The sequence below is a fragment of the Pholis gunnellus genome (assembly GCF_910591455.1).
Source record: "Pholis gunnellus genome assembly, chromosome: 9".
Taxonomy (NCBI): domain Eukaryota; kingdom Metazoa; phylum Chordata; class Actinopteri; order Perciformes; family Pholidae; genus Pholis; species Pholis gunnellus.
In genome coordinates, this window is record NC_136535.1 from 11,510,541 (window position 1) to 11,537,369 (window position 26,829).

The window sequence follows — 26,829 nt, forward strand, 5'->3', positions numbered from 1 at the left end:
GAAACATCCAGCCTATCCAAAGGTCACAAAATCGACTTACCAGCACGTCATAATACATCATGTTTGTTTAGTCCGTACAAAAAACAAAGTGCAACTAGGGATCATCTTGCGATGGGATCACACTAGTCGCGATGCTCTTTGGACTCAACGTTCAACTTTTAATATCAACTACACACCTGCAAAGTTTCTTGTCCTACAACCCGATTACTTGGCCCCTGGAAGTGCTGCTGATTGCTCATTGACTCCAGGGAAATTAAAAAGAGTTTGGTTGTGGTGCTAGAATATCCAGCATTAAGCAGCAACGGTGAACTGCAGGCAATGAGCCGCTGCCTGTAGAGGTCCGCTGCGGGCAACATGCTAAACTTCAAAGTTTCTCAATACTGAACGTGTGACGTGTGCCGTGTTAAAATTGCACCGACTTCGACATTGCACGGTCTTGGCTCCCCAGCAATACACGCTTCAAGTACGAAGTAGATCGGGTGAACGGTTCTCAAGATATGCGAAGGACACACACACATACAGAGATTCCTTGCTCTATATGGCCAGATTCTTTCAAAATCTCGCCTGATATATTTTGGGAACTTTAGGCTCTCTAAATGTTTACACAGCATGAGTTTGTAATGACAAAACCACCACAGCAAGCTACTGCTTGTTACGGTTGTTGTTTTGAGAAAAAAAAAAAAGGATGCCCTCCTCTGTAACCATAACCATCCTTGTTACTCTCTCATTCCCTCTCACTTCCTCTTCCTCCATGTTCTGCACTGTACAAATGTGTGCATGTGTGTATGTGTGTCTCAAGCATGTGTGTCTGTGTCCATCTCTCCGTGGCAGCATTCCAGTAAAACTGAGCCAGTGAGGGGTCTCTGTCTCACATCCCTCTTCAATCAAACACAAACACACACGTCCGGCCAGCCTGGCCCACGCTATCTTTCCCTGCCTCCTAGTGCCAGATGCACACACCCTGTGCTCTCCCTCTTCTCCTCCTCTTCCAACATTCCTCCTCTGCCTCCTCTCTCTCTCTCCTCTGCTTGCTTTTCCTCCCCCCGTCCTCCCCTCCGGTTCAGAACCCCTGTGCATCACATTGTCTCCCGGCTCTTCATCTTTCTCCACTTCCTGTGTCCTGCTCCGTGTGCCCCCTACACCCCCTCCTCCTTCCTACACTATTTATCTGGGCTTCTCTCTCTCTCTTCGCGACGTGACTTCTAGCACAGACAGTGGGGCCGCTGCCAGCAAACTGGGGCAGAACTGGCTGAAGATGTGCACTCGCTCGCCGTGGTGTCCATGTACAAGGCCGACTGTGACATACGCAAGCAGCCACAGAGACAGATGTAGTTCACAAAGATTCAGAGTTGGTGTCTTTGCTTCCACCATCCCATGTACAGATGGCACGGGCGACAAATTAAAGGAATAGGTCAACATTATTCACTTTCTCACTGCAGATTCTTGTGTCTTTTCAATGTAAAGCTGGATAGTTACTTAAGCTTAGCATAAAGACTGTAAACAAGGGTGCACAGCGAGCCTGGCTCTGTCTGAAGGTGATAAAATCTGCATACCAGCACCTCTAAAGCTCACTAATTAACAAGCTATTTCTTGTTTGTTGAGGTAGTATACAAGTGGAAATTTTCCACACAAACAATAGTCAATTAACCTCTTATAAAAGGTGAGCTGTTTCCCTGTGTTTTCCAGTCCTACCCAATCTTATGTTAAAGTAAACAGCTGCTGGCTGTAGTTTCATATTCAACTTAAACTTTATTTCATTGTCACATACATACGGGTGTATACATGAAATTTGACCTCTGCATTCAACCCGTCCTAAGAACAGTGGACTACTGTAGATCCAGACAGAAACTTGGGGTTCAGTGTCTCGCTCAACAACACTTCGACATGCAGATTGTAGGAACTGGGGATCAAACTACTAACTTTATGGTTTACGGGACGACCTGCGTGAGCCACAGCCCCTCCAGTGCATACATGGGGCACTGATCTTCTTATACTCTCAGAAAGGAAAACAAAAGTAGTGCATTTCCCAAATTGTCAAATTATGTCTTTGAAAGGAAAAACCTGAATAAATGAGTGGAGAGACAGAATGAATGCAGATGACTCCAGGCAGGCAGGCAGGAGGGAGTTACTGTCGGTGTCACCAGGTCAGTTTGTCGAGGCTTAATCCTGAACGTTTTGAGTGTTGCCCCGAATATAATTTAAAATGTAAGCCACTGTGAAGCTCAACAAAAAACATAAAACGTTTGAACGTGAGTCTGGTGTGTGGGTCTGGAAGGCCAGCAATGAGTGACACAGTTTACAAGGAGAAATGGAAGAACGTACATCACAATTCATAATTAATCTGCAACGTTTTTTTTGCAACTGCCAGAGTGCACACAAAAAAGCATCAAATAGAGCTTGGTGATAAAAAAAAATTCCCAAGCACTTTCATAATGCTAGATATGTCAGCCATCCATCATCTTCTGCTTATCAGGGGCCGGGTCCCGGGGGCAGCGGGCTCAGGAGGGTATTCCCGATTTTTCTCTCTGCAGCAATGCTTTCCAGCTCTTCCTGGGGAACCCTGAGGTTAGTAAAATAAAATATGAATAAATTATATAACCCAAGCTTTCATCTTTTATAACACTTCCAAACATGTAATGACCACGCCCACTTGGGAGACAGGTAGTGTGTACCATTTCAAACCTTTGTCCGAGCTTGCAATGCGTCATCTTTGTTACAGAGCATCCTTTCCCAAACCATACTTAATCACTTAATGTTGTTTTTTTTCTTTCATTTGTCACTCATCCTGATTTGCTGTTATGTCCATTAGGCCACCGAGCTTCACTGGACAACAACATGCTTTTTGTTAATTCATTATATACCTGTATCCACTTTGTCTGACACAGCGTGCAGTTGCTTTTAGCTTTACTTACTGAATTAATTTTCTCCACGTAATACCACTAACAATATTCATAGCTGATAGCATTCTGCTCGTAAAACACTTTTTTGTAATCTGATCGTGGGAATGAGAGAATAATATGATTTGCCTGAAGAGAGCAATAGAGAGACAGAAAGACATACAGAGGAGGGGAGACAAGCTGCAGCTGGTACAGGAAGTGAGGATGATGCCAGTGGAGGGCATGAGAGCAATCCACAGAGCGTTCTCAGTACACACACACACACACACGGCATGGTGAAGCCTCCCTGTCCTGACATGTTTTTGTGTCTGCATGTGTGTAAGTGTGTGTTTTTGCAAGTGTTATCAGGAGGTTGAAGATGGAGACAGAAGACGTCGGACCATCCCATCGCTCTGTGTTTACACTCAGTCTAAACAGCAGACCAGCCACTGAGGCTAATGGGGCTCTAATCTAGAGCTGGATGACACACACATGTCGTCTTCTGAGCTTCCCAAAACAGACCACGTAACCTCTCCGTGCCACATGTGCATTTATAACATACTCTCACTGTACTTTCTACACAGTTTGCTGTATGCGATGCAGTTGGCGTAGGTGGGAAATATATATAATTTTTTCCCAAGCTTACTTTTTTACACCCACATGGGGAGCAATTTAGGCCTTGGTGCCTTGCTCAAGGATACTTGTGGGCAGGAAGAGCCAGGGATTGAACCACCAACTTGACAATTAATAGACAACCTTCTCTACCACCTGAGCAACCGCTTCCGGCTATTTGTTGCTTGTTTTGTAAGTATTTATATTTGTGTATCAAAAAAATAAAACATTTGGAAGATTAAATGTTTACACATAAATGAACAGATTCTCACAGGTAGACGCTCATTGACAGGGACAAAGATGCACAAACATACAGAAACCGTACTCTTGTTTTTTTTCTCACCTTCAAAGTGGTGGTATCCACACCCATCCCCCTGTGCTCAAACACACACATATACACACACAAAGTGAAAGTGATGAAGCACTTGGTAATTTATTACCCCTGTCAAACTGAACAGAATGCTAATGGTCTGCTTTTAAGTGTGTAACTCCACGCTAAGAAGGTAATGGACACCCTGATTTTAACAGTTCAGTGACTTTCTCTGTTCTGTGACACACACACACACACACACACACACACACACACACACACACACACACACAAACACACACTGTGCCCAGGCTCAGTCTTTGCCTGAGAGTGCGTCACCAAACACAAAAGAGTCGAAGTTCCAGCAACAGATCCGGCAGTCTCACCTTCACACTTTGTGTCATACACAGAGCACATTCACTGCCAACGCTTTCACATGAAGTCACTCTCAATAAATGAAAGGTCACACAACTTCCATAGACCTAACACACAGAGCCTATATGTGTATCTGACAAGCAACACACATTCTCACCTTCTGAACTGCAATTGTTAGCATGCCAGCTCATTAGTTTGTTCAACTTTTTTCCCTCCAGGCCTGCAGTATAAAGGCTCTCACTACCTTCCCCCTGAATGATAAAGATCTCATTATTACTTCTAATGTTTGGGCTGCCTGTATTTATATATGTGTGTGTGTGTCACCCAGCCAGGCTGGCCGTCAGCCTCTCTCCCCCAAGGCCACGCAACTTTGTCCAGGCTTGCCTGGCCGCTGCACTCCTCTGTGCTGGATGTGCAAACTTTATGGTGTGGAGTCCCTGTTTGGTTTACTGTGTGTGCTTCTCCTTGTTGCTTCCAGCAGCTGTGAATGGCAAATTCATGAACCTCTTGAACCACCAGTTTCTATTATCACCATATGGGCTGGTATGAAACACCAATTTCTGGAAAGTTTAGCTCATACTGATGGTCAGTTTATTGGTGTTTTGGTGTCCTGGTGAGCAAAAGGCTGGGCTGTTTTTACACTCTTATGTTTGTTTCCTCGATATTTTATTTGCATGTGTCTTGCCTGATAAAGTCTGCAGTGGTAGAGAGAGTATATGCATTGTGTGAGCCGAGAGAAACAGGATGGGTGGATTTGTCAGGGCAGGTGCCCGCATGTTAGTCAATCTGAAGGCAGGAAATTGCACTGGCATACAAACACACGCATTGCCCGCAATATACACCCAATTTGTCACTCGAGGCCCCTTCAGAAACTGAAGCAATACTTCCTTCTCGTATACTTCTCTTGACCCGGCTCTGCGTCTTACACTGTCAGTTCTCATGAAATCGTGAAATCTTTGTGACGCAGCCAAACCCAGCACCGTCCTAATCCTCCTAATGACTCACAACAATAACAACAAGGCGCTTTGCAGTTGACTCCACTTCGACTACATTACAAACTGTACAATCCAATAACATATGTGATGTAACTATTCCTCTAAAGTTTTACCTGCCAGTAAAGGTGAAACGACACTCCCTCCAGTTAAAAGCCCTCACATATTATATTCACGTGACCTTTGCTCTTTGATCAAGCATGATAAAGTGAGACTATGTACACTTTGAAGTGTGGCCACGATGACCACAATAGCAATGATCAGATGATGATACATTGAATTCCCTCTAATTTCCCAAAAGAGATGCGTGTCATAAAGTCAGTAATCAGACAGTTACACAGCAGCATCTTTCTTATGTTAGCTAACATTAGCATCCATTAGCCAACATTAGCTACCGGTCATACTAGATCAAGGAAAGCTGTAGCAGCGAAACTAAACAGAATAGTGAATAGAGCAAGGGTGCACTGCATTGATCATTACTTTAAACTGGTTTAATTAACTTCACCACAGTGCGACATACCGTTTTAGCATCTATCAGCTAATTATTTTTAACAAAAAAACAAAACTCTCACTTCAAAACACAGATTAACCCCCTGGCATATATTTTTCCAGCACCAAACAGACAGGTTGGTGGCCAAAGACACAGCTCCAAATGAATGCTAACTCTCCAAATCTGCGGGATGTGTAAATGCTTGCCAACATATTCCCTATATAACTGCATAAAGAGAAAATATGTCACTGTTTCCGTCTTGTTACTGTTCCTTATTGGGCAAAACATTCTTTCTTTTAAATATACGGAAGATGTTGTTTTTGCTCATTTTAAAAGCTGCACTTTAACATGTTGTGGGTGGATACAAGCAGTATGGATGTATTGCACCTAAACATATCTCCAGAAAAAAAACCCTGTAAAAACACTTAAATCTACAGTTCTACAGTTTAACTTGAAGAAATCCAAGCATATTCTTTATGGCTGCTTTTGTCTTCACATCTAGCCCAGCAGGTGAACCAGGTTGGATATGAGGGCAAAGTAATAACTCTGACACATTACTTAACTATATGCATACTTGGCCGTACAGCTCAGCTGCATTATATCTCCACGTTTTTCAACTTGTCAAAAGCAGAACTAGCCATAACACCAGAGTATCACCAGGGAGTAAGGTTGGGAAACAAATTCACAGAAAGTGGGAGAGGGAGAGAGTACCATATGTGGGTGAGAAACATGTTCTCATACAGGCTGTTTTTCTTTTGTTTCAGCTGCGCGGCCCCACCTTAAATGAGGACAGGGAGCAAGGGAGCACACTGGACAAGGGAGGAGAGGGGAGAGATAGATGGGAATTCATTGAAGAATTGGGCATAATGTGCTCTGGCAGTCCCTGGCCCAGCTGTTTTCCATTCAGTGGGAATCCAAGCGGTGAAATGTAGCTGGGGTGGGATAGACAGGCAGAGGACGAAGAGGAGGAGGGAGACTGCAAAACATGGCGTGAGACACAACGTGTAAAGGTCGCGAAGATGGCCATTTAAGTTTGACTGGTGTGTCCTATTCTTTCTGTCTATGTTTACCTCTTTCTCTCACAAACTGAAATGAACTTTGTGCTCGTTCATTGCACCAAAACACACTCCCATTAAAGGAATGAGTTGTTTCTAGATGCTTGTATTTAGTGAATGCTTTTATTAATAACCTTCATGTTTTTACACCTATTTCATTATTAACATTGTGTAAGATACTCACCACTTCGTCTGTGCCGTTTCACTTGATCCTCTGTGGCACCCTCTCATCCCAGCCTAGATAAAAGTATACAAAGAACACGTTGCCTATCAAAATATGCAGTAATTTGTAGTAGCTACATGGCAACATTCATCCAAGAACTCAAAATAAAAAACTTTGGACACATTGAATAGGTCAAGTAATGGTCAATAGTAACTATTAGTACCCACAAATTACATCTGCCAAAATAACCAGCAGCAGATCAAGCTGTGCTCGGGAAAGCATCCATCAAAAAGCCTTTAACACCAATTCAATTCACACCATACAACACATAGGGTAAGTTCTAATAAATGTTCATAAATGTACATTTTTTGTTTAACTCATATTGATTTCCCCTGTTTTCCGAAAAAACATGGATCATTCAGCCAGGAGACTGTTCGTTCCTCGTGTGAAACTAAAAGTAAACGTTGATTTATTTGTCACGTAACTTGTGTAATTCAACGGTACTTCAGTGGTTGTTACAACCCAAACAACGATCTATTCCTCAGTGTAACCAAGTAGTTGTTTCGCCTAAACCTGACTGAGTTGTTTCCTGTGAAGTTTATTTTGAAAAGACCGTACGCATGTAACAAAATTAACAAATGCTGGCTTTCGTAGGGAAACCCAAGAAAATAAGGAGTAACTTTTTCTTAAGATATCATAAAAACTGTTGTATGATGATACGTTGCTGTAATGCTTTATTTTCAAAGGCAGAATCATTTCCTGGAGCAATGCAGTAAAGTTTAAAAAAAATCAGAGGATGCCAATTTAAAGCTATAATTTTGCAAAATCCAGTTGTTAAAGTCACAAAATAGATGCAAAGCTAAATTATGCAGGAATTGTTTCTTTAATATAATGATCCACTTGTTTTTTTTGAGTCACACAAACATATAAATGTACAAAAAAAATCCTGAATCTCTTTCCTGCTGACAGCAGTCACTGCAGGGTGTCTGTGTGTGCAGACATCAGAGTCCCTCAGAGTTTTAATGACTATGCAGTCAACACCTTTGCCCTTCTCATGTCCCATGTACTGTGCAAATTCACTGATTGTCTATGCATGTTTTATTTATACCATTCAGGGTGTAAAAGCTCTCACCCAGCATACATGGCATCCTGAAAAGTGAATTGCTCCATCCCTGAGCAAACACAGAGAGATACTTCACCGGTGGACAGTTTTATTAGACTTTTTACTAGCAGAACATGTGTACTCCACACAGAAAAGTCTAAATGTATTGCTTGCACCCGCCCTGCCCCCCCCCCCCCCTTGTCATTACCAGTCTGAATCATTGCACCCAATGCCCGACACCAGACACCTCAGACCTTTACCATTTAATATGTGAGGACTCCGTGTGGCAGAGAGGCGAGAGAGAGCACGGTGTAGACAGGCCTGCTGCCAGAAGGTCTACTGCTCTCTCAGTATGAGCAGTGGGCACTAACATTTCTGACAACTGCCCCTGAATTGAAAATATTAACAGAAAATGTACGTTTATGACACCTTGGGTCTTTTAGCCATCAATTTTGTCTGTTATGATAAAATTGTACTTGGAGAACAGCAGCATCGCTACAAGGTCGTAAAGCAGCTCTAATATTCATTATAGGGTGAGCAAAGTTACAGTTTTGCCACTCCACTGTCCTTTAGGAAATGAAGCTCAAGTGCAAGTTCAGTCAGGAAGACACTCACTTGTAATCTCTGTCTCTCCTCTCCTTGGAATTACTCTATCAGCTGATTGGGGGCGTGCACTATTAAGTAACCAACCAAATTCGCACTCGGGTTCCTTAAGCCAATCATATCGGTGCTGTCAAACTTTAAAAGTGTTCTCCTCTCTGCTGCTGTCAGTTGTCATTTCAGCGTTAAGCAGACGCGACCCTCCTCCACCCCAGTCACCTCCAGTCAGTGTCACAGTCATGCTCCTGATTCATCATCAGATTGCAGAAACTCCTTTCACCACCACCACCAGTGTCTGGACTCCAGGGGGGATTAGGCCTATTGGACCTCAGTATCCCTACACTCGGTGATAGCACTTCAGGATGGAGTCCAATCGCCAAAGACTTTGCACTTTTCATATTTGATGCATGTGTAATAAATCATTGTTAAACTATAAAACAAGTCTCTCCTGATTGAAATACATTTATCACCATACCATCCCCACAATCAGGGTATTATATTTAAGCACTTTATCAATTTACTATTTTCAACAACTGACAAAAAACTAAAATCACACATTTTTTGACCACCCTTTGAGTTTGTCCAGTTGATTGCCACATGCTGTGGCAAACGATCAATCTGTCAATCACAGTCTGTCTGCAAAAGAAAGAAACATGCCACTTAGCTTGACTGTGATCATGGACTGAGAATAGAACAGAGGAACAGATGGGCTAACGTAAGTTGAATGAAACTGTTTGGCTCTCTGACTCCAACTAAACTTTGAATCAGCTAAAAGTAGGATTGTACTGTTGCTAAAATGCAGAACTGATTTGCGAGTCAACGTTAGCTAACTTTGCCAGCCATCCGTGAAGTTTATATTTGTAAAATTTTCCTTGAACCGAGAAAGGCTCATTTAAAATCTGTGACATCATCGATATAGCCATGTTTCCATTCACATAGTTGCGAGCAAATGTTGAAGTATCACATCAGAAAAGATGTATGGAGGACACAATTTGATAAAAGTTCCTCACTTGCAAGAAAAGGATTTTATACCCGCTCAAGGTTTTTTTGTCGACAAAGAGTTGACACACAAAATGGGATATGTAAATGCCTTTTCCAAGTAAATTCTGATGCAGTGAACATTTAACTCACATGACTGATCAGCTGTTTCGGATGTTGGCATCTTTTCAAATATTCCCTTAACATGTGAGAGCTTGTCTTTGAATCCGGACAGCATGGAACATGGCCAATACTAGCTTACATGAAAGAACAATTAAAACTTGCCCAATTGCAGAACATTCCTGAAGACCTCTCTCCGTTTTTCTCTCGTAGAGATGCCCAAGCTGACTTGTTTGCGGTTCACAACTTCTTCTACTTTGTTTACTGGCGGATTTCAGCCATTCATTACATTGTAGCTGAATTCATTCACTCCAAATCAGTTGATGGAAATGTGTCTATTTAGGACCTGAGCACCCAACAATGTCGGGCCAGCTTTTTCTGACAAAAGCCAAAATGTGGCCTGTAAAACACTATGTGTGGATTGTTTTTTAGCCAAACTGATTGCCAGAAATAGCTTTTGCTACTGAAGCTTTTGTTGATATCAGAAAATAGTTAAAAACGCTGTTACTCCCTGAAGCCGAAGCTCACATTTCATTATATTAATAAAACTCTATTTCATTTTGGTTTAAACTTAAATTTACTGAAAAGAGTTTAGTTTGTATTCGTGCGACAGATCTCTGCTAAATTCTAAATCTGGAATTTACTCATTTTAAACTGTGATTAAAACTAATCTCAGATTAAATGAATCCTTGCTGGTGCAACCCAGCCTAACAGGAGTGAGGAGTCCCCATAACCACGAGAGGTCTTTGAGCATAAAGTCATAAAATGAGCACACAAGATGTCAGACTGGTGGGTCCAGCAGAATTCAAGAGTAGCTGTGGAGAGACAGATCTCATGAACTGAGACAGTTTTGTGTTTATGTTTGAAATTATAAAAACAAATATGATAAATTACAGGACTAGAATTAAGAGAACAATTCACTGCAGCAGGCGCCAACAAAAAAAATAATGTCTATGAATTGTACTCTGGTTCTGGTTCGGGTGAATACAGAGCACACAGGAAACACAACAGACTTATTAAATGAACAACCATAGTGAGAGAAGTCTGGTGACTAATTGTCTCAAAGCGTGCAGGAAATGGTTAGATACAGAACGATGGCCACAATTATTTAAAGAAAGCACACTTTGTAATTAATTGGAATTTTTCCTTTAAATCAGAGACAACTGTGCCGGCGTTCCAGGTTTTGGAAACAGAAAGAACTGAGCCGTGTGATGAATGTCATGCTGTTCCTTTTGTTTTCACCCACTGTTCAAACAGCATAAAGCGGATGATGTCTTTCATTACACCTGGTGAATTTGATCTCTCAGGAAGCACCTCTCGTTCGTGAATGTTGATGATTTACAGCACCCGAGAGAAAAAAATGCAAATTTGTTTAATGTCAAGGCGTAATTTGGGGCAAGTTTCTTGATTCATATCAAACATCTGGAAGGAACTATGATTTCTTATGTGCTGGTGATAATAAGGTTATTTTCACACAATGGAAAATAATGTGTGTGTATGCGTGTGTGTGTGTGTGTGCATGTGCCTGCCTGGCTGGTTTTGCTCCTGCTGACAGAGTAATGGATCTGTTCATTGTTGCATGTGGACTGTGTGTGATGTATGAGATTCATTTGAAATTCTCTGTCTTAAATGAGGCACTCACATGTCTCCATATTGGAGAATATGGACTTGAATGTGAATGCATTATAGGAAAAAGTAAAGAAGTTGCTCGTTTTTGCGGTCGTCATTGCTGTGAAATGGTCTTGATCGTGTTTTTTTGTCTTTTTTAATGTGAAACCCATATCATGCACAATAAATGTGTCAAAAACACAAATGGTTGCTGTACTGGTCTTATACTTATGGTTTGATGGAATTTTTAATTGGGGTAAATCTAGTGGAATGAAGATTATCAATGTAATCATATCTGAAAAAGTTTAATGGAATGTTTGTCTAACAGAAATGTATATCTATGTATTATTATATACAGTTATTTGATTTTGAATTGGATGTGCAAAGAAACACTAAATGAATGTAATAATGACACATGTCCTTGTAAATCCGTTATGCAATTCACTTTATTGCCAAGTTGATTTTGAGTATACTAACAAACAAAACAAAGATGACATTTTTCACATTGGCTTTTAAAAAAACAAAAGCCTTATCAACATGATTTTATCAAGACACCATAATTAAATGAAATTATAAAAACCCACAATTGAAATTTACACAAAAATTAATTATAAAACATTTTGACATGCAATAAATACATTCATTTCTCTAAGCAAAGTAAGATCAATATTGACAATGAAATGCAGAAAATGCAAAAATACTGTTTGGTTAAATGTATTGCTTTGAATTGTTTTCATGGTATAAACTCTTGTAAAACCACAAAATGAAACACTGAACATTATTGATGTTTCATGGACGTTCGCTTCATGCCTGCTGAAATAAGATCCTGTCTTCCATTGAACAATCTAATTTCCATTTTAAATGAGTCATGTGTGCTCTGTCATGTTTTTTTTCCATTTATCCGCAGCTACTACTTGTCTGCGTGGCAGTCTGTGTTCCTGCTGAACTTTCTTATCCGTGAACCACAACCAGTCGGGTATACAACCACCTCCAAACGTCACACTGATCTCCATTAGATCATAATCCATCATTTCTACACATAGCCATTTCCCAAAACCAGAATAGATGTTTTTTGTGTGTATGTGTGTGCGTGTCTTTGAGCATGTGTGTGTGTGTGTGTGAGGCCCCTGAGGCTCTGGAACATTTTGGCGCAGGTTTTAGTGTGTGTTGGGAGGAAGCTGTCAGTGGAATCACCTTTTCTTTAATAATGACTTTTTCTACAAGAAGCGACAGTCCAAACAGAGTAAGGAAACCTAATTAAATCTGATCTAATCTGGGCTGGAGCAGCAGTCTGCCATCCAGCTGTGTGTGTCCGCGTGTGCGTGTGCGTTTGCGTGCGCGCGTGTGTGTGTGTGTGTGTGAAATATATACAATCAAATCTTCTCCTTGACCAACTTTTGCTCTTTCAAATTCCTACTTGTTTTGTCCTTGCTCTTTGTTTGTCTTTAAACTGAAACTTCTGGAGCAGAAGTTGTACACTGTAAACGAAAAGATTCCAGCCTAAGTCCACTTAGTTTGTCTTGTATGTGTTCAAGGTAGAGACAGAAACAGAGGTCCAAGCTAAACAGATGGAAGACGACACGGGCAGCCAGAACCCCCTTTCCTATTCCAACTACAAAGAGCCTACTGTGGGTCGTGTGCTGATTGGGTGATAATTGTTAGGTCTGGAAAAAGGATGACATCTCTGAGGGCACGCTGACATGAACATTAATATCTAGAAGAAGAAAAAAACCCTTCACAATGACCTGCAGCAGTCAACAAATGAAAAGGCAAAAAAAACTACATTTCCTCACAAGATAACGTCCTAAAAGAGGGAAATGAAAAAGAGTCAGCTCACAGAATGGGGTGGGGGGAAAGAAAGAGGTGAAGAGACTCACAAAGCAGCCAGCTTTTCCTTGTGATTTACTGAAGGTTGTGACTATTAAGCACGGGCTATTTTTCTCTCCGTTTCTGCTTCTTTTTCCTCTCAACTCCTCTCCCTTACTTGTTCTCTCCATCTCAGTGCATGACTTGGCTGGTGCAGCGGAGGCCCGGCTCAATTGTGCAATTTCATACATGTTTACTTTACTGGCATCTTTCTGAGCATATTTTCCCCCGAACATTTCCCCTCACATTATTCTGCATTTCCTCTACAACGATACGCTGCCTTTAATCTCCCTCTTTGAGCCCTTTCTTGGCTTGAGGATCCGAATACAATAACGATGTCAGACCTTTTTTTATTATTTGGCCCGTCATCTCCTGTATTTTAACACATGCCACAAAGTTCGTTTTGGAAATTGATCAGGGCTTAAAGAAAAAGAAAGTAGCTCCTCACATAAACATTTAGACAACTGTCTTCTTCAGCATGAAAAACAGCTGGAAGTAAGTGGATCATGGGAGAGGAGGGAAACAGCGGGCGCTGTGGGTCAACGGCTTGTGTTGAGTGTAAAAAGAGAGAAGGGACAGAGAGAGAGAGAGAGAGAGAGAGAGAGAGAGAGAGAGAGAGAGAGAGGTGAGGAGGGAAGCTGTGCTTCGAGGTAACAAGGGCGGTGAACGAGCGTGGCCAAGCTCTGCACAGGGAGGAAGAGGAGGAAAGCAAAAGAGAGCAAAGAGCCAGAGGAAAGGCAATTGTGGGACTTCTAGGGGATCATAAGAGTAATAAAAAAATCACAGTACAATGATTTTTCCAGAAAAGTGCAGTTTGGGGAAATAAATCTAAAGCAGCTGCTTGTAATAAAGACTCTTGAAAGTGTCAAATCTCTCTCTTGTACTTCACCCTGCTACACTGTGGGAAAGGCGTTCAGACATGTAGATGGGCAGGTGCACTATGTGGACACATCAGAACACCTACACACACACACACAGGCATACATACGAGTTATTGCAGAATCATCAAAGCTTGTTATATTGAAGGCACGTTTGCATCGGTTGACTTAAGAGTCAGTATTTGGTTTCAACACCAAAACAAGGCTTGATTATTGATATCATTTGGCTCCGGCTTACATTTAAAATGAGTCCTCATAAAAAAGAAATATGTACACTGGACAATAGTGGCATGTCTGCGCTGTGCTCTCAAGCCAGATTAGCCACAAAGAGAATGGCTTTCATAATAAGGCAAAGTCAAAGTTGGTGAGAAGCTTAGCTCGACAATGCAACCCGTGGAAACTACAAATATTGTCGCTGAGTTTTGCTTTGAGCATCTGCGATGTCTGCTAAATGCGTCAGTCCTTTTGGCACACATCGTGAAATACAATAAATGTCAAACGGCGCTATGATTGCAGATCAGAATCACACAGGTGACCCCGGCCCGCTGCCGCTGGTAGAAAGCTTAAAGGCATACTTTGAATTGTTCAACATTTAACCTAAACCCTTTTTTGGTCTACGCAGGACCATTGGAACTCATCCAGGTTTTTACTTCTATATTGTTAGTGTTATAAAAGCTACGGCCCTGGGATGCTTGCCATAACAATATTAGAGAGGAATGAAGTGGCCTAAATAATAAAATGTTGGTGGTTTGAATTACTGTTTTCAATTATATTTATTATATAAATTAATGTAGCTAATAAATAGTTTTAAATGCCTGATTTTATTACTTTTCAAAACATCTTCATCTAAACCACTTTGGTGGCAATGAGAGGTTTTCTGGGTTGTTATGTCAAATAAATAACATTAATAAAGGCTTATGGCATAAAGCCCCAGGGGGCGAGTGGCTACACCAGTAAATTGAAACAAGACTTTTGTCATTTCAATAATTGAATCAACCACAGAGCAATAAAAATACTGCCAGTTTTTTTAATTGTGATTTACACTATAGTTTCTAGGCCCTCCATAATGATCAACCCTGCCCCAATAAAAAATAGATATTTATCGACAAAAATATGTAAAAATATTGGAATGAATTGCTGTGACCAAAAGGATGTCAAACCATTTTATCCTCAACGTCCTAAAATTGTAAAAAAAAATATGTGGAAATCGCCGTGCGGCCCTTGAAAGCCCACGATGTCGTATCACCGTGACACTGAGCAGAGGTCTATTCCCAAAGAGCAAAGAGGGGAAGGAAAAGAGAAGATACAGTCTACTTGTTTTCTGAATGGAGGGTTTCAGAAGTACGAACAGGCTTTCATACTGAGACAATGGCTCGCATCCACCCTGCTGCGCCGTCCCTGCTCCTCTCCCTCCCCATTCTCCGTCTCTCTATCTGCCTCTGAGCAGAAACACACGGCACATCCTGCTCAACACAACACACCAGCCAAAAGTTCACTTCCTGCTCCTTAGCTCTTCTCCTTCACACCGACCCTATTCCCAGGACATGCATTAACAGCCCTCCGTGCGCTCAAATGGCATTGGGACATGCAAACAGACAAGCAAACGCTTCCCCTCGCTATAGATACACAACCCTCGCCCTCCGTCTGTCATACACATTAATGCAATTAAGCAAATTTCAAACAGTGCACATCCTACAGAAATGTTCAGCCATTATCTTGCTCTTCCCTACTGCACAGATTTGGAGTGACAGTGGAAACGCTTTGTGTTATTTTAATGGTGTAAGGCATGGAAAAGGAGGAGACCGACTTTCATTTTAAACTAGTGAATGAGAAGGAGTGAGAAGACTGAAATTCCCACGACTGTTACTTCCTTCTCCCCCAACATTTTTAGCACGTATGCACAAGCTTGTGGACCAAGCACTTACTGTTTAATTTATGCTATCCTTTCTTTTTATTTGTTAAAGAGCTAAAGAAAAAAGTCCCAAAACTTGAAGCGTCATCCAAATCAAGCTGACTTCCTGTGTGTTTGTGTGCATGAGCAGCCTCAGTCTGACTCCCGTCATTGAAAGTTCACTAACCTCTGGAGAAAAGGGGTCACACACTATGAGGCTAGTTTTCATACTCGCCCTGCAAAGCCACTGCTTGTCTGTTTAGGGAAGTACTGGGAATACATTATGTCTTGTGGAGACATTTCAAAGCACAACACCTGTCACCTAGACCTTGTATGTGTGGTTGATACCAAAGATTGATGCTCACTAAAGTGAGGTTTAGAAATTCACAAACAGCCAGTTAAGATACTACCAAAATTACTTTGCCTTATGTTGTAACAATGGAATTGGTCAGACCGGCACAAGCCTCTTTGAGGACAACACAATAGAAAATGTATACCGCATAGTAAAAATAAAAACAAAAAATATGTTAATATCACATGTTATCTCTCCATCATAAAACTGTAACAAGAAATGTATAAACACAGAAATAACCACAGGTTTAACACAGGACAACTGCCCTGTTAATATGAAAATTAAAAAAAAACTGTGTGTGAGTGTGTGCATGTGTGTGTGTTGATAATTCAAAGGTTTAGTAAAGCTTAGCGTCCCCATGCTGGGTTCAGTCCTGAGGTAAGCACCAGTTTCACGTGCGCTGCTTTCAGTTCAAATCAAAATAAAGAAAAGTAAGTGACAGAAAACAACATGTTTGATATGATCATATGCTACAGAAAAGAGAAGCCCTTAAATTATTGTTACATTTAAAAAAAAAGAAAAAGAAATCTCAAAAGTCAGGCACATTGTCTCTGTTTTTTTTTTTTTTAGCCTTTAAGATTTACCACGTCTATCACAGTGTATTTATGGCTTTAGTCTTCACATTCACCCACTGAGGTTGGCATTGGCACTATAGTGGTCAGACATTTTTGATCTGAATCAAGGACCAGTACAAGTGGAAAAAAAGGAAAAGAAAAGGCCTGCATGTTCTTTGGAATAAACATTTTAAAGACAAAAATGTGCCGTCAACCCGCAACCTTTAAGTGCTCTTTTGTTTTCAAGCTGGAGAAACTGCTGGTCAGCCAACACAGAAATGTGTCATTCTTTGTTTCCGCGTCTGATACCAGCGGGGAAGGGAGGCCAGGCCCGGCAGACATTTGCTAGGCTCGGATATGTTGTTAATAAGTGGATCAGAGGGGTAAGATGGCAGGCATGAAATGGGACATCATGCCGGCGAGCAGTGGGAATTGTCCTGGAGAAAGTGAAATTTCACAGGGATTACTGAGGCCCAGCAGCTGGGATGTGCTGTTCACCCGCTGGCTTCCAGGGAAGACCCACAAACCCCTTCTTATGTTCATATCACAGACAGATTAGCAGCTCGCTAATGTGTGTGTGTGTGTGTGTGTGTGTGGAGGGAGGTGGGGTGTATATATGTGTGCGGTGAGTGGAGTGGAGCGCGTTTAAAGCAAAGGCTCTCACTTTGGCCTGTCAACAGTAGCAGGGGTCCCAGACAACAGACTACAGGGGAGGGAGGTCAAATGAGAGGTCGGACAGCGGAGCTGCAACGCGGCATCCGACTACTGCCGCCACACGATGAATCATTGTGCTGCTGTAAATAGAGTAATTGCTCCTGATAGTAACTGACACATTTCTGTGCAATTAATTCTGTCCCGAGCCTTTTCTGATCGGCTGCATCGGTAATTGCAAATACTACACAATGTCAGAGGCAACACCCGAGCTTCGTCTGCACCATGAGATGAAGCTGCACTCATCATGAACAGGGATTAGTGTGTCATCAGTTGGGTATGTGTAATCATGTCCCAGTTATGAGATCACAGGGCTGTGCTTACTGCCTCTCAATAACAACTGAAAGCGAAATGCAAAGGAAGTTTTAGCTCAAGAAGGGTTACACGCTAACACGAGTGTAAGGCTGATTAAGCTTCTATAACTGCCACATAGTAGGAGCCTTTATCCGCACAAAATATGTGGGGGAGTGGGTTACTTTTCAAAATGTGGAGGAAACAAAACAGAGGACACTTTACCGAAATGCCGAAGCAATTGCTCTTATCGTTTAGTCATTTCCTTGCGACTTGGGATGCATGAACATGATTTGGAGAAGCTGGAGAGTGAGATACATAAATTGTCCAGTACCCCCACAACAGAAAAAAAAAGAAAAAATATACATCCACCCATTACTTTAAAGTCCAGAACAGTTGGCGTATTCATTTGGTAAAAGTTCCGCTCAGGTCTGGACCGAAACCCTGAATCTTGTCCTTATGTGCTTTTTCATTTTTTGTAAAAAGATGATACTTAATAGTACACAGGTTTAGGGTCAGATTGCAACGTTTCCTTGCAACAGTTTTTCTTTGGAATTCACCATAGTACAAAAATAAATAAAACAATTTCATTTGGGTTTTCAATTTGTCACTTTGGCTCAATGGCTGTAATTTTCAAATGTTTTTTTTGCATACACTGTACATAAATACTGTACTTGTTTGAGTGAGTGTCTCTTGGTCACGAAATAGCACAGAGCTCCTCTATGAAGGAGTACTTTAAGATACATTAGATGCATAGAAAGGCACTTACAGTCTACACATTTTGGTGTGCATGAACAGACCAATTCCTCTTGGCCTGAGTCTGAGGTGCAGTGGAGATATTGAGTTGAGGTGAATGGCTTTAGAATACTGCAAGTTATGTGTGCACACACAGACCTATCGGTGAATGCCATTTATACAGGTCTTGTGGTCTTAGCTGGGTGAGTAGCGGTCAATGGTGCGGGCTTCGGAGAGCGCGTGTTGGGCAGGGTGGAGGGGTTGGCCCAGGACGTCCATCTTGTCGTGGGAGAGGCCCAGGTGCTCTGAGGCCAGTTTGGACAGCGGGTAAAGGCTTTCTATGACCTTTGCATCAGCGACAAGTTGCTGCTGGGCTTGGATGAGAAGCTCATTGGCCTTCTCCTGCTTCAGCCCCAGATGCTCTGCTGCATATTTACTCAGAGGATAGATGCCTTCAGCAAAGTCCAGCTTCAGCTTCCCATCTGTGGTCAGGCTCCCCGCAGTCCCTCCACTGCTGTGCATCTTCATGTGGCTGATGAGGTTGCGCTGCTGAGCGAACTTTCCCCCGCACACCTGACATTCATAGGGCTTCTCCCCGGAGTGGATGCGCATGTGCTCGGTGAGGCGATACTGGCGGGTGAAGCGCATGCCACAGGAGTCGCAGGCAAAAGGTTTAAGGCCCAGGTGGCTGCGCATGTGGCGGGTCATGGTGCCCCGCTGCGTGAACTTCTTGCCACAGATGCTGCAGGGGTAAGGCCGAGTCAGCCAGTGGGTCTTCTCATGCTGCCGCAAAGTGGCTGGGTCTTTGTAGGACTTCTCGCAGGAGGAACAGCGGTAGGGTCGGATCATCTCTCCGATGCCCCCTGAGCTCAGCCCATGGCTGGACTTGGTGTCCAGGTGGGACAGACTATTCAAACTGCTCCCATAACCGTTTGTATTACTGCTTATGTTTTTGGTGCTGCTGTTATTGCTGTTTCCCATCTCGCCACCAGAGTTGCCATACAGCTCTTCTTCCGTGTGTGTCTCCACGTGTGCATTGAGCTGCTCTGAGCTCGGGAAGCCTTTGTCACAGGGGATGCAGACATACAGATTGTCCCCGAAGCTCTCTGGCTCATACGGCATGTGGAACCTCCCCATCGGTCCAGAAGGGGACGGGCGGCCTTCACTACTGCCTGTCTCCTCTGTGCCTGACCCGCTCTTGTCGTCGGCTCCTTCACTCTCCTCCCCAGCCTTGTTGTGGTTATGATGCTGGTTTCCATTTTCACCCCCTTCCTCCTCATCCTCATCCTCATCTTCATCTTCCGCTGTGTATGATAGTGGCTCATGTTTCACCCAGCGGTAGATGTTGCCCATATCTCTGCCCGTCTCTCCAGCTTCCGTTGGGGTGTCAGGGCTGGGGGGACACGGGTAGCGATCTCTGGCCTGGGAGCCTGAGCGGTGCAGGTGGGGGAGGTGTGGGCCAAGAGGCTGGTTGAGATGGGAGAAATGTGGAGGAGTGAGGGAGCTTCCCTGGTCGGTGGACTCCATTTTTTCTGAGGGGAAGGCCCTTCCATTCGTCCCCTGCATGGGACTGCCGCGGCCGCTCAGGGTCCCGTCTCGCTCGTCATCATTGTGAGCGTTTGCCAGATGGGATCGAGAGGGTGTGTGCTGTGACTGGGAGTTGGGGCTTTTCTTGGAGAGATCCAGGCCGTAGTTGGGGGAGCAGTTCCTCTCAGAGTGGGCTGAGCGCCCAAGCTGGGCGGGCAGAGCAGACTGCAGGGACGGGAACACCTGACAGCCCTGGATGGAGGTTGGAGCATACAGCTCCCCAGCATGAATGGCTAGTCGATGGGGAACCAGCTCCTCTAGTGGTGATGCCCGGGTTGCATGGCTGTTCAAAATTCCTCCTGGAGGGCAGGATTGAATGACAGGAGTAGAAATCCTATACCTGCCACCACTCCCTAAACCCATGCTATTGGGCCCCATCTTTGGGTAGGGCAGAAATGCAGGACCTGGGCGGGGAGGGTACTTGCCATTTCTTTTCAGCTTCTTTTTGCACAAAGCCACTAAGTCAAGCAGCTGAAGGTAGCTGGCTGCTGCCAAGACAGCCCCTAGATTGGGTTCAGTGGGAGAAGTGGGGTCTCCCTCACTAAGGCGGCCTGTGTAGATGTAGTCCAGAATGACCCTGAAGACCCCTGGACTCACCATCTCGTGGTCGAGGTTGATGAGATTGTCATGGACCACCAAAGATTTCAAGTAGAGGCTGCTGGCAGCCAGAATGTTCTTGTGAGCTCTGAAGAGGGCGTTCTGCACCACAATGATAACATCACACAGGAAGCCTTTGGTTCGTTGGCTGTTGAGCTGCAGGAGGAGATCCCTAGCATGACTTGGAACTTCCATGGCACCCAGCATCGTCTTCAGTCCGCCACCTGCAACAACAGATATCTGTAAAACATCATGCGGCAGTCAGCTTTTCAATACACAAAAGCACAATAAATGTCATTTTCTTTGCACCACGAAAATGATTATTAATGCATTGTATAAAAATAATCTATGATTTATACATCAGACTATATTAAAATATATCTGAGAGGTTTGTGTGCCAAAACGTTTGATTGCCTTAAAAAGAGTTTTTTAAAAATTGCAAAAATATGCATTCGCATACATCTATGAGGATTAATATAGATTAATGAATTAATGAATTAATAACAGATTTCCTTTAGAAACATGACACATCACTTAATTGAATTGCATTTTTATGCAAATTCATTGTGACAGCTCCAGTTTACATAATCATGATTAATTCATTGATTCCACTCAATGGAACTTGCACCAAAGCAGAACTTGTGTGTGAAAGTGCACATGGATGCTACTCTGTAGAAGTGAACTTTTGCTAAAGGTTAGCAGTTGCAATGGTTTTCTCATTATCAGAAATTCAAGTCAACGCATTCACTTCCTCTGCAGCGAGCGAGAAGAAAGAAAAAACAAAATTCAGAGAACGGCAGATCTATATTTTGTAACCGCTGGCTTCCTGATAAAGTATTCCAGAAGCAGTGTGCAGGGTTTTAAACAAAACAAGGGATGAATGTTTCACAAGTATGATGAACAGCAGGTATAAACCTGTGAGAGAAGCACACACCCAAAAAAAAAGATAGATCTTTTGGCTCCCCTTTCTGCCCAGTCTTATAAGGAACACCGAACGCACCCGATGCAAATCACCATTACATGGTTCAATATTTTATGTCTAATGCTCACACACACACAGATTCACACACACACACTCAAACAGCAACACTAATTGTTCCATCAAGCCTAAAATAAACTATATCAGCTGCATGCATGAAACACCGAGTATTGTTCAACCAGTGGCATCTGAGGATAGTTTACATGTGAGATAAAACGTCTCGAACTGTCCCTAAGGGCTTAGTCTCACTGATGGGAAACAAGCTACTAAATAAATATCATGTCATCCGTCTGATTATAGTCTTCCTGACACCAGCTCATTCACTTCTTGTTTATTTCATTCAGTGTACACGCTCAGCACAAGAACAGGGAAGTATGAATGTGGGTAACATAGACCCAGACGAATGAGTTACTAAGGAATTCTGGAGAATCCTGAACAAAAAGTAATATGACTATTATCTTCAGGTTCAGTCCGAAACCTCAAGGTCACTCGTAAATACAATTGTAGCTGTGTATTTTGTTAAATGCATGTTCAGCATCAGGCGTATAACATCAGAAGGAAACACTGATTTCATTGCTGATGAAACGGAAAGAGAAAAGTCAGAACAATCATGACGTCCAGCTAGTGATCATGCGGAGAACAGTCATCACTTTTGAAGAAAAAATGTCTTTCTATGGAAAGTATTATTAGGTTCTGTCCTAATACCTACACGTATGACTGGTATGCTATTTATTATTTAAAATATATAATATAAAATATAAAATAAAAAAAATGCTATGAATTAGAAGGTGGTTAAGACAGGTTTAGATATTTACTCTCCATCGTGTCCCCAGTTGTCATCTAAAGTGTTTCCACTTCTGGTTTCTGTCTGGCTTTGATTACTCAACGGTCATATTTTACGATAAATTTCATCGTCGGTCAGATCAAACGTGTTTAGAAATGAGAGTGATATGAGGAATAGATCAAGTACTTTCCACAGCATGCTGCACTTTTGCAGTGTTGCATTAAGGGGTGTTTAGCTTACTGTTACTGTGACTGGTTACTGCGCGGAGCATGGTGACACGTTGTGTACTCACACACACACACACACACACACAATCAGTGTACATTCTGGTCTGTATGCAGTCTACAGCGCTGTATTATGCGACACAGTTCAATTGCATCACAGAGCATAAAGGAAAGTTATGTCTTCTTTACATCCTGATTCATGACATCAGTTGTTGTTTTTTTAACAGAGCTTTTAAATCCACATTTGATATTATCCTTGCAAATTTTGTAAAATCTTTTGTGATGCAAGAAAAAAAAATATCTCACGCCCCAAGCAACATTTCTGTGCACCTGCACTGTGCTGTGCGTACAACTAAATATTTTTGGTAAGGCTGTGGGTTTCCCATCAAGACAAGAAGAGTCTCTCTTTTCTCGTTGTGATCAGTATGAGTCTTTGAGAGAAGCTATAACTTGCCTTTTAAAATATCTGAGCTCACTGTTTGATGTAGCCTACTGACAAAAAAAGAAAGATCACAGTAAAACATGTTTTATAAAACTCTTGATCTGGAGGGCATGTGTCAGCTCACAGCATCCTGTTCGGAAGCCATTTATGATCGCGATGATTTTTAATGAGAGAACACATCTTAGAGCAAGCTATACTGTTCTCGTAAGCATACAAAGCTTGCAGTATAGCTTGTTTTGTCAGTCTGTTGTGTTAAACAGGCTGAATTAAATCATTGATCTAGGTTGCTCATAGAGTCCTGGGAGACGGTTACTTATGTCATTCTGATGCATGTCTGTTTCCATCTGATAGCATTCTTTTTAATGACCCATCAGCATGCTGGAAACTTAGATGATGGTGATATAGTTTGCATCGATGACATTCAGTTAGTTCCATTAGGTTATTATTCATTGCCCCTTGGTTTTCTCTGTTTTGTCACTTTTGTGGTTTGGGGTGAAGCGGGAGACTAAACTTCCTACCTCTAAATGCAGCCTCAGTCACATAAACACTCCAGACATCTGCTTAAAACATTGTGTTGACATTTTGTTTTCTTTCATTTCAATTTGCTGCCCATGCTCATGCCTCCTTGTTTATTTTAGAACCCATTTGACCATGTTCATATACAGCCCTTTTTCAATTTATGAGGCAACACTGCAGTACAAAGTCAGAATAAAATAGCAAGCATATATTGTACTGTCGTTTTATACTTTTTTCATCCAACTCGTTAATTTTTTTTGTGACTCATAAGAGGCAAATATGCATTAAATATAAGACTGAGTTTCACATTTTGGTTAGAAAAATAGCATCCCGAAGCGCAGATCGAGCAGCAGCACCCATGATAGGTGAATACGTTGAGTTTCAGTCTGGTCATCAAACATCATGGCGCATAAGAGTCGGTTTCCTGTGTAATCGCGCATCTGAAAAACATCACACATTTATAGAATATTGTCGGAAGTCTGACAGCGTCTTAATCTTGATGGGAACCGAGTTAACCGTTTATTTAGAGAGCAGAAAACGTATTAATGAAATTAATATGATAATGTTATAGTCAACACTAATTTATTATCGTGCAGATTCTACTGCAGACTATTGAATTGTATGAACGTTACTTGCATTGTTTATTTTTCAATAACTTCTTCTAATCCATAGCCTATACATTTATTTGAAAATTACATTAAATTTAAGCTATGAAAGTTTTATCTGCCAGTGTCACGGTTTATCAATCAGCAAGTTTTGAAGTGCATCGCCTAATAACATTTGAGTGCTTCACGTCCCGTTTTGCAAGCAAAGCATCAAGTTCTCTGCTGACTTTGTGCGTCGCGCGCCTCCTCTCTGTGTCTCTAATCTGTTTTACTCTTTACTCCTCACATATTGTGCAGTAAACCGTATCACGAGTGACCGCATCTCTCTGAGCTGCAGCGCCTCGTCCTCCAAAAGTTCACTTTATCTCCGCCAAAATAGCCTTAAATCACCTCCAGAAACGGACCTATTTTCAGCTCATCGTAGGCTTCTTCAGGGACAATCAGACAGCTGTTTCTTCTTCAGTGCTGGAGCTTCTTTTATAGGCTACATGTAGCCTATGTACTGGATTTTATACAGGAAACCAGAAATTCATAAACTTAAATACCCCCCCCCCAAAATATGCCTATAATATTCGTTGGTGTGTCTCTGTTCGTCTAAGCTCAGTAGTGACATTATTACACACAATGCTGGGACAGTTTTACATTGTCTAACAGAGACACGATCATGATTTCACTGTTGCTTCCTTCTTAAAATTATTGCTGAAGAAGTTGAAGTTCCCTTTTAACAGAGGTCGATGTTCTCTTTAACTTTTGCGTTAAATTTTAGTTTAAAAAAAACATTTAAATATAATTAAACTTGAAGGTGATATCTTAAAAAAAAACTGATGTGTTTAAAGTGAAACAGAGTTGTTGTTTTTTTACATTTGCAGATTTTTGAAGCATATTGTAATCTGAATTCGTCATTACATTTGACTGATCCGGAATGATTTTGCTAATTAATTGAGTGTCCTATGTCTAATTATTTATTCGAAAAAGAAAAAAATACATATTTTCCACCGACTCCAATTAAATGCGGAAAGAAGAATAAGCGGAGCCTCCCTTGTCGATATTAAAATCATACTGGAATAAAAACGAGGCAAAACGCGACATGATATAAAATACAAACATTGCAACGATTCATTAAAAAAACGTATTTACGCTCTGGCACCATGCACCGCACAGTGTAACGGATAAACCCCTAAATGTCAAGCTTCCCCTGTTCTGGTTCGGGGGTCTGTGCGTGTAAAGCATATCAGCTCTTACCTGCATGCCCGATGTCTTCTGCCATCCGATCTAAGTCTCCCTTAATGATCATCTCAGCAGTCTAGGAGTCATATCTGACGTTTCAGCTTTGAACTGCCAGCCTCCAAAAAACCATGCCAGTTTTCCGAGCGCGTCTGCCAGCTCTTTTTTTATGATTATTAATTGATATGAATTTCTTGTCGCTCCTTAGGTCCGTCCTCCCACCCACTTTCCTCCCTCTCCCTCTTTCTGTGTGTCTCTCTGCCCCTCCTCCCCCCTCTTTCTCATCCCTTTCTATAAAAAAATACGTGCTTAGACCGGCATCAGTTTCCTCCTATTTTTTTTTTCTAGTAATTTCCTTAGCTATTTTTGAGTCGGAGCAATAACGCGCACCGGGATGATAATGAAGCCTCTATGCGCCTTAAGTGTTTTAGCGCCCCGTGTGATGTCAGTCTATAATAAAACTAAAAGGTAAGATAGAGGGCAGGAACTTCAAGTGACCCCAACTTGAACTTCTCAACACATCGTCTTAAAGAGACAGGCAACCATTGTATACGCACGTATGTTGCATATTTATGATCAGGCAGCCCACTTAAACTTTTGAAAGAACTATAATGATGGATAGAACTGGTAACATCAAGAGTTGTTCGAGCTTTTCATGTCAAGGACCTTCAAGGAATTAGACTCCCCCCCGAGCACCACCATATTTAATATCATTCTGTCCCTGAGGCCAAAATAAAATCCAAATTGATCACAATTCCTTTTACTTTATTGTGTAAAATCCATTCACAATTATTTATTCATTGTACGCTTTTTAATTAAGTTAAATTAATAGAACTGTTAAAAGAAGGTGTGTCTCACCTGCAGACCTCCCCTGGGAAGATTTAACAGCCCCCCCCCCCCCCCCTTCACTTAAAGAGCTCTTTGGTAACGTATCACCCCCACAAGGGTTTGCACTCAAAATATTCTTATAATAAGTAAGAAAAACGCAGCTCCATGGCATAACATAGAGCCCACTGTAGACACTGTTTTATACTATTATTAAAACATTTGTATCTATATTTATTTGTTTTACTTTAAGCCTACATCGTATCCTGAAAATCTTCTCCACAAAAACATACACAATTTAAATATGTCAATTAAAAACTGAGAAATAAAAAAATAAAATAAAGCCGAAGTGACTGTAAATCCGATCAGCGTGAGGCCGGGGCGCGCTCATATGATCCAGATGCTCGAGCTTTGTATGTAACGTCACTGAAGGCTTCATCAGGACCATCGGCTCAAAACGAAAAGACATACAGTACAACAAAACTTG

The 26,829-nt window shown here is 41.9% G+C and overlaps 1 protein-coding gene across 1 annotated transcript; it reads right to left on the minus strand.

The window, feature by feature from the left end:
- Nucleotides 1-18,165: 18,165 nt before the first annotated feature.
- hic1 (hypermethylated in cancer 1) lies at nucleotides 18,166-25,602 on the minus strand. Its single transcript, XM_079166800.1, has 2 exons — nucleotides 25,536-25,602; nucleotides 18,166-20,967 (listed from the first exon to the last, which is right to left on the minus strand). Exons 1-2 carry the CDS (start codon nucleotides 25,585-25,587, stop codon nucleotides 18,755-18,757), a joined length of 2,265 nt encoding a protein of 754 aa, XP_079022926.1. The 5' UTR covers nucleotides 25,588-25,602; the 3' UTR covers nucleotides 18,166-18,754.
- Nucleotides 25,603-26,829: the final 1,227 nt, after the last annotated feature.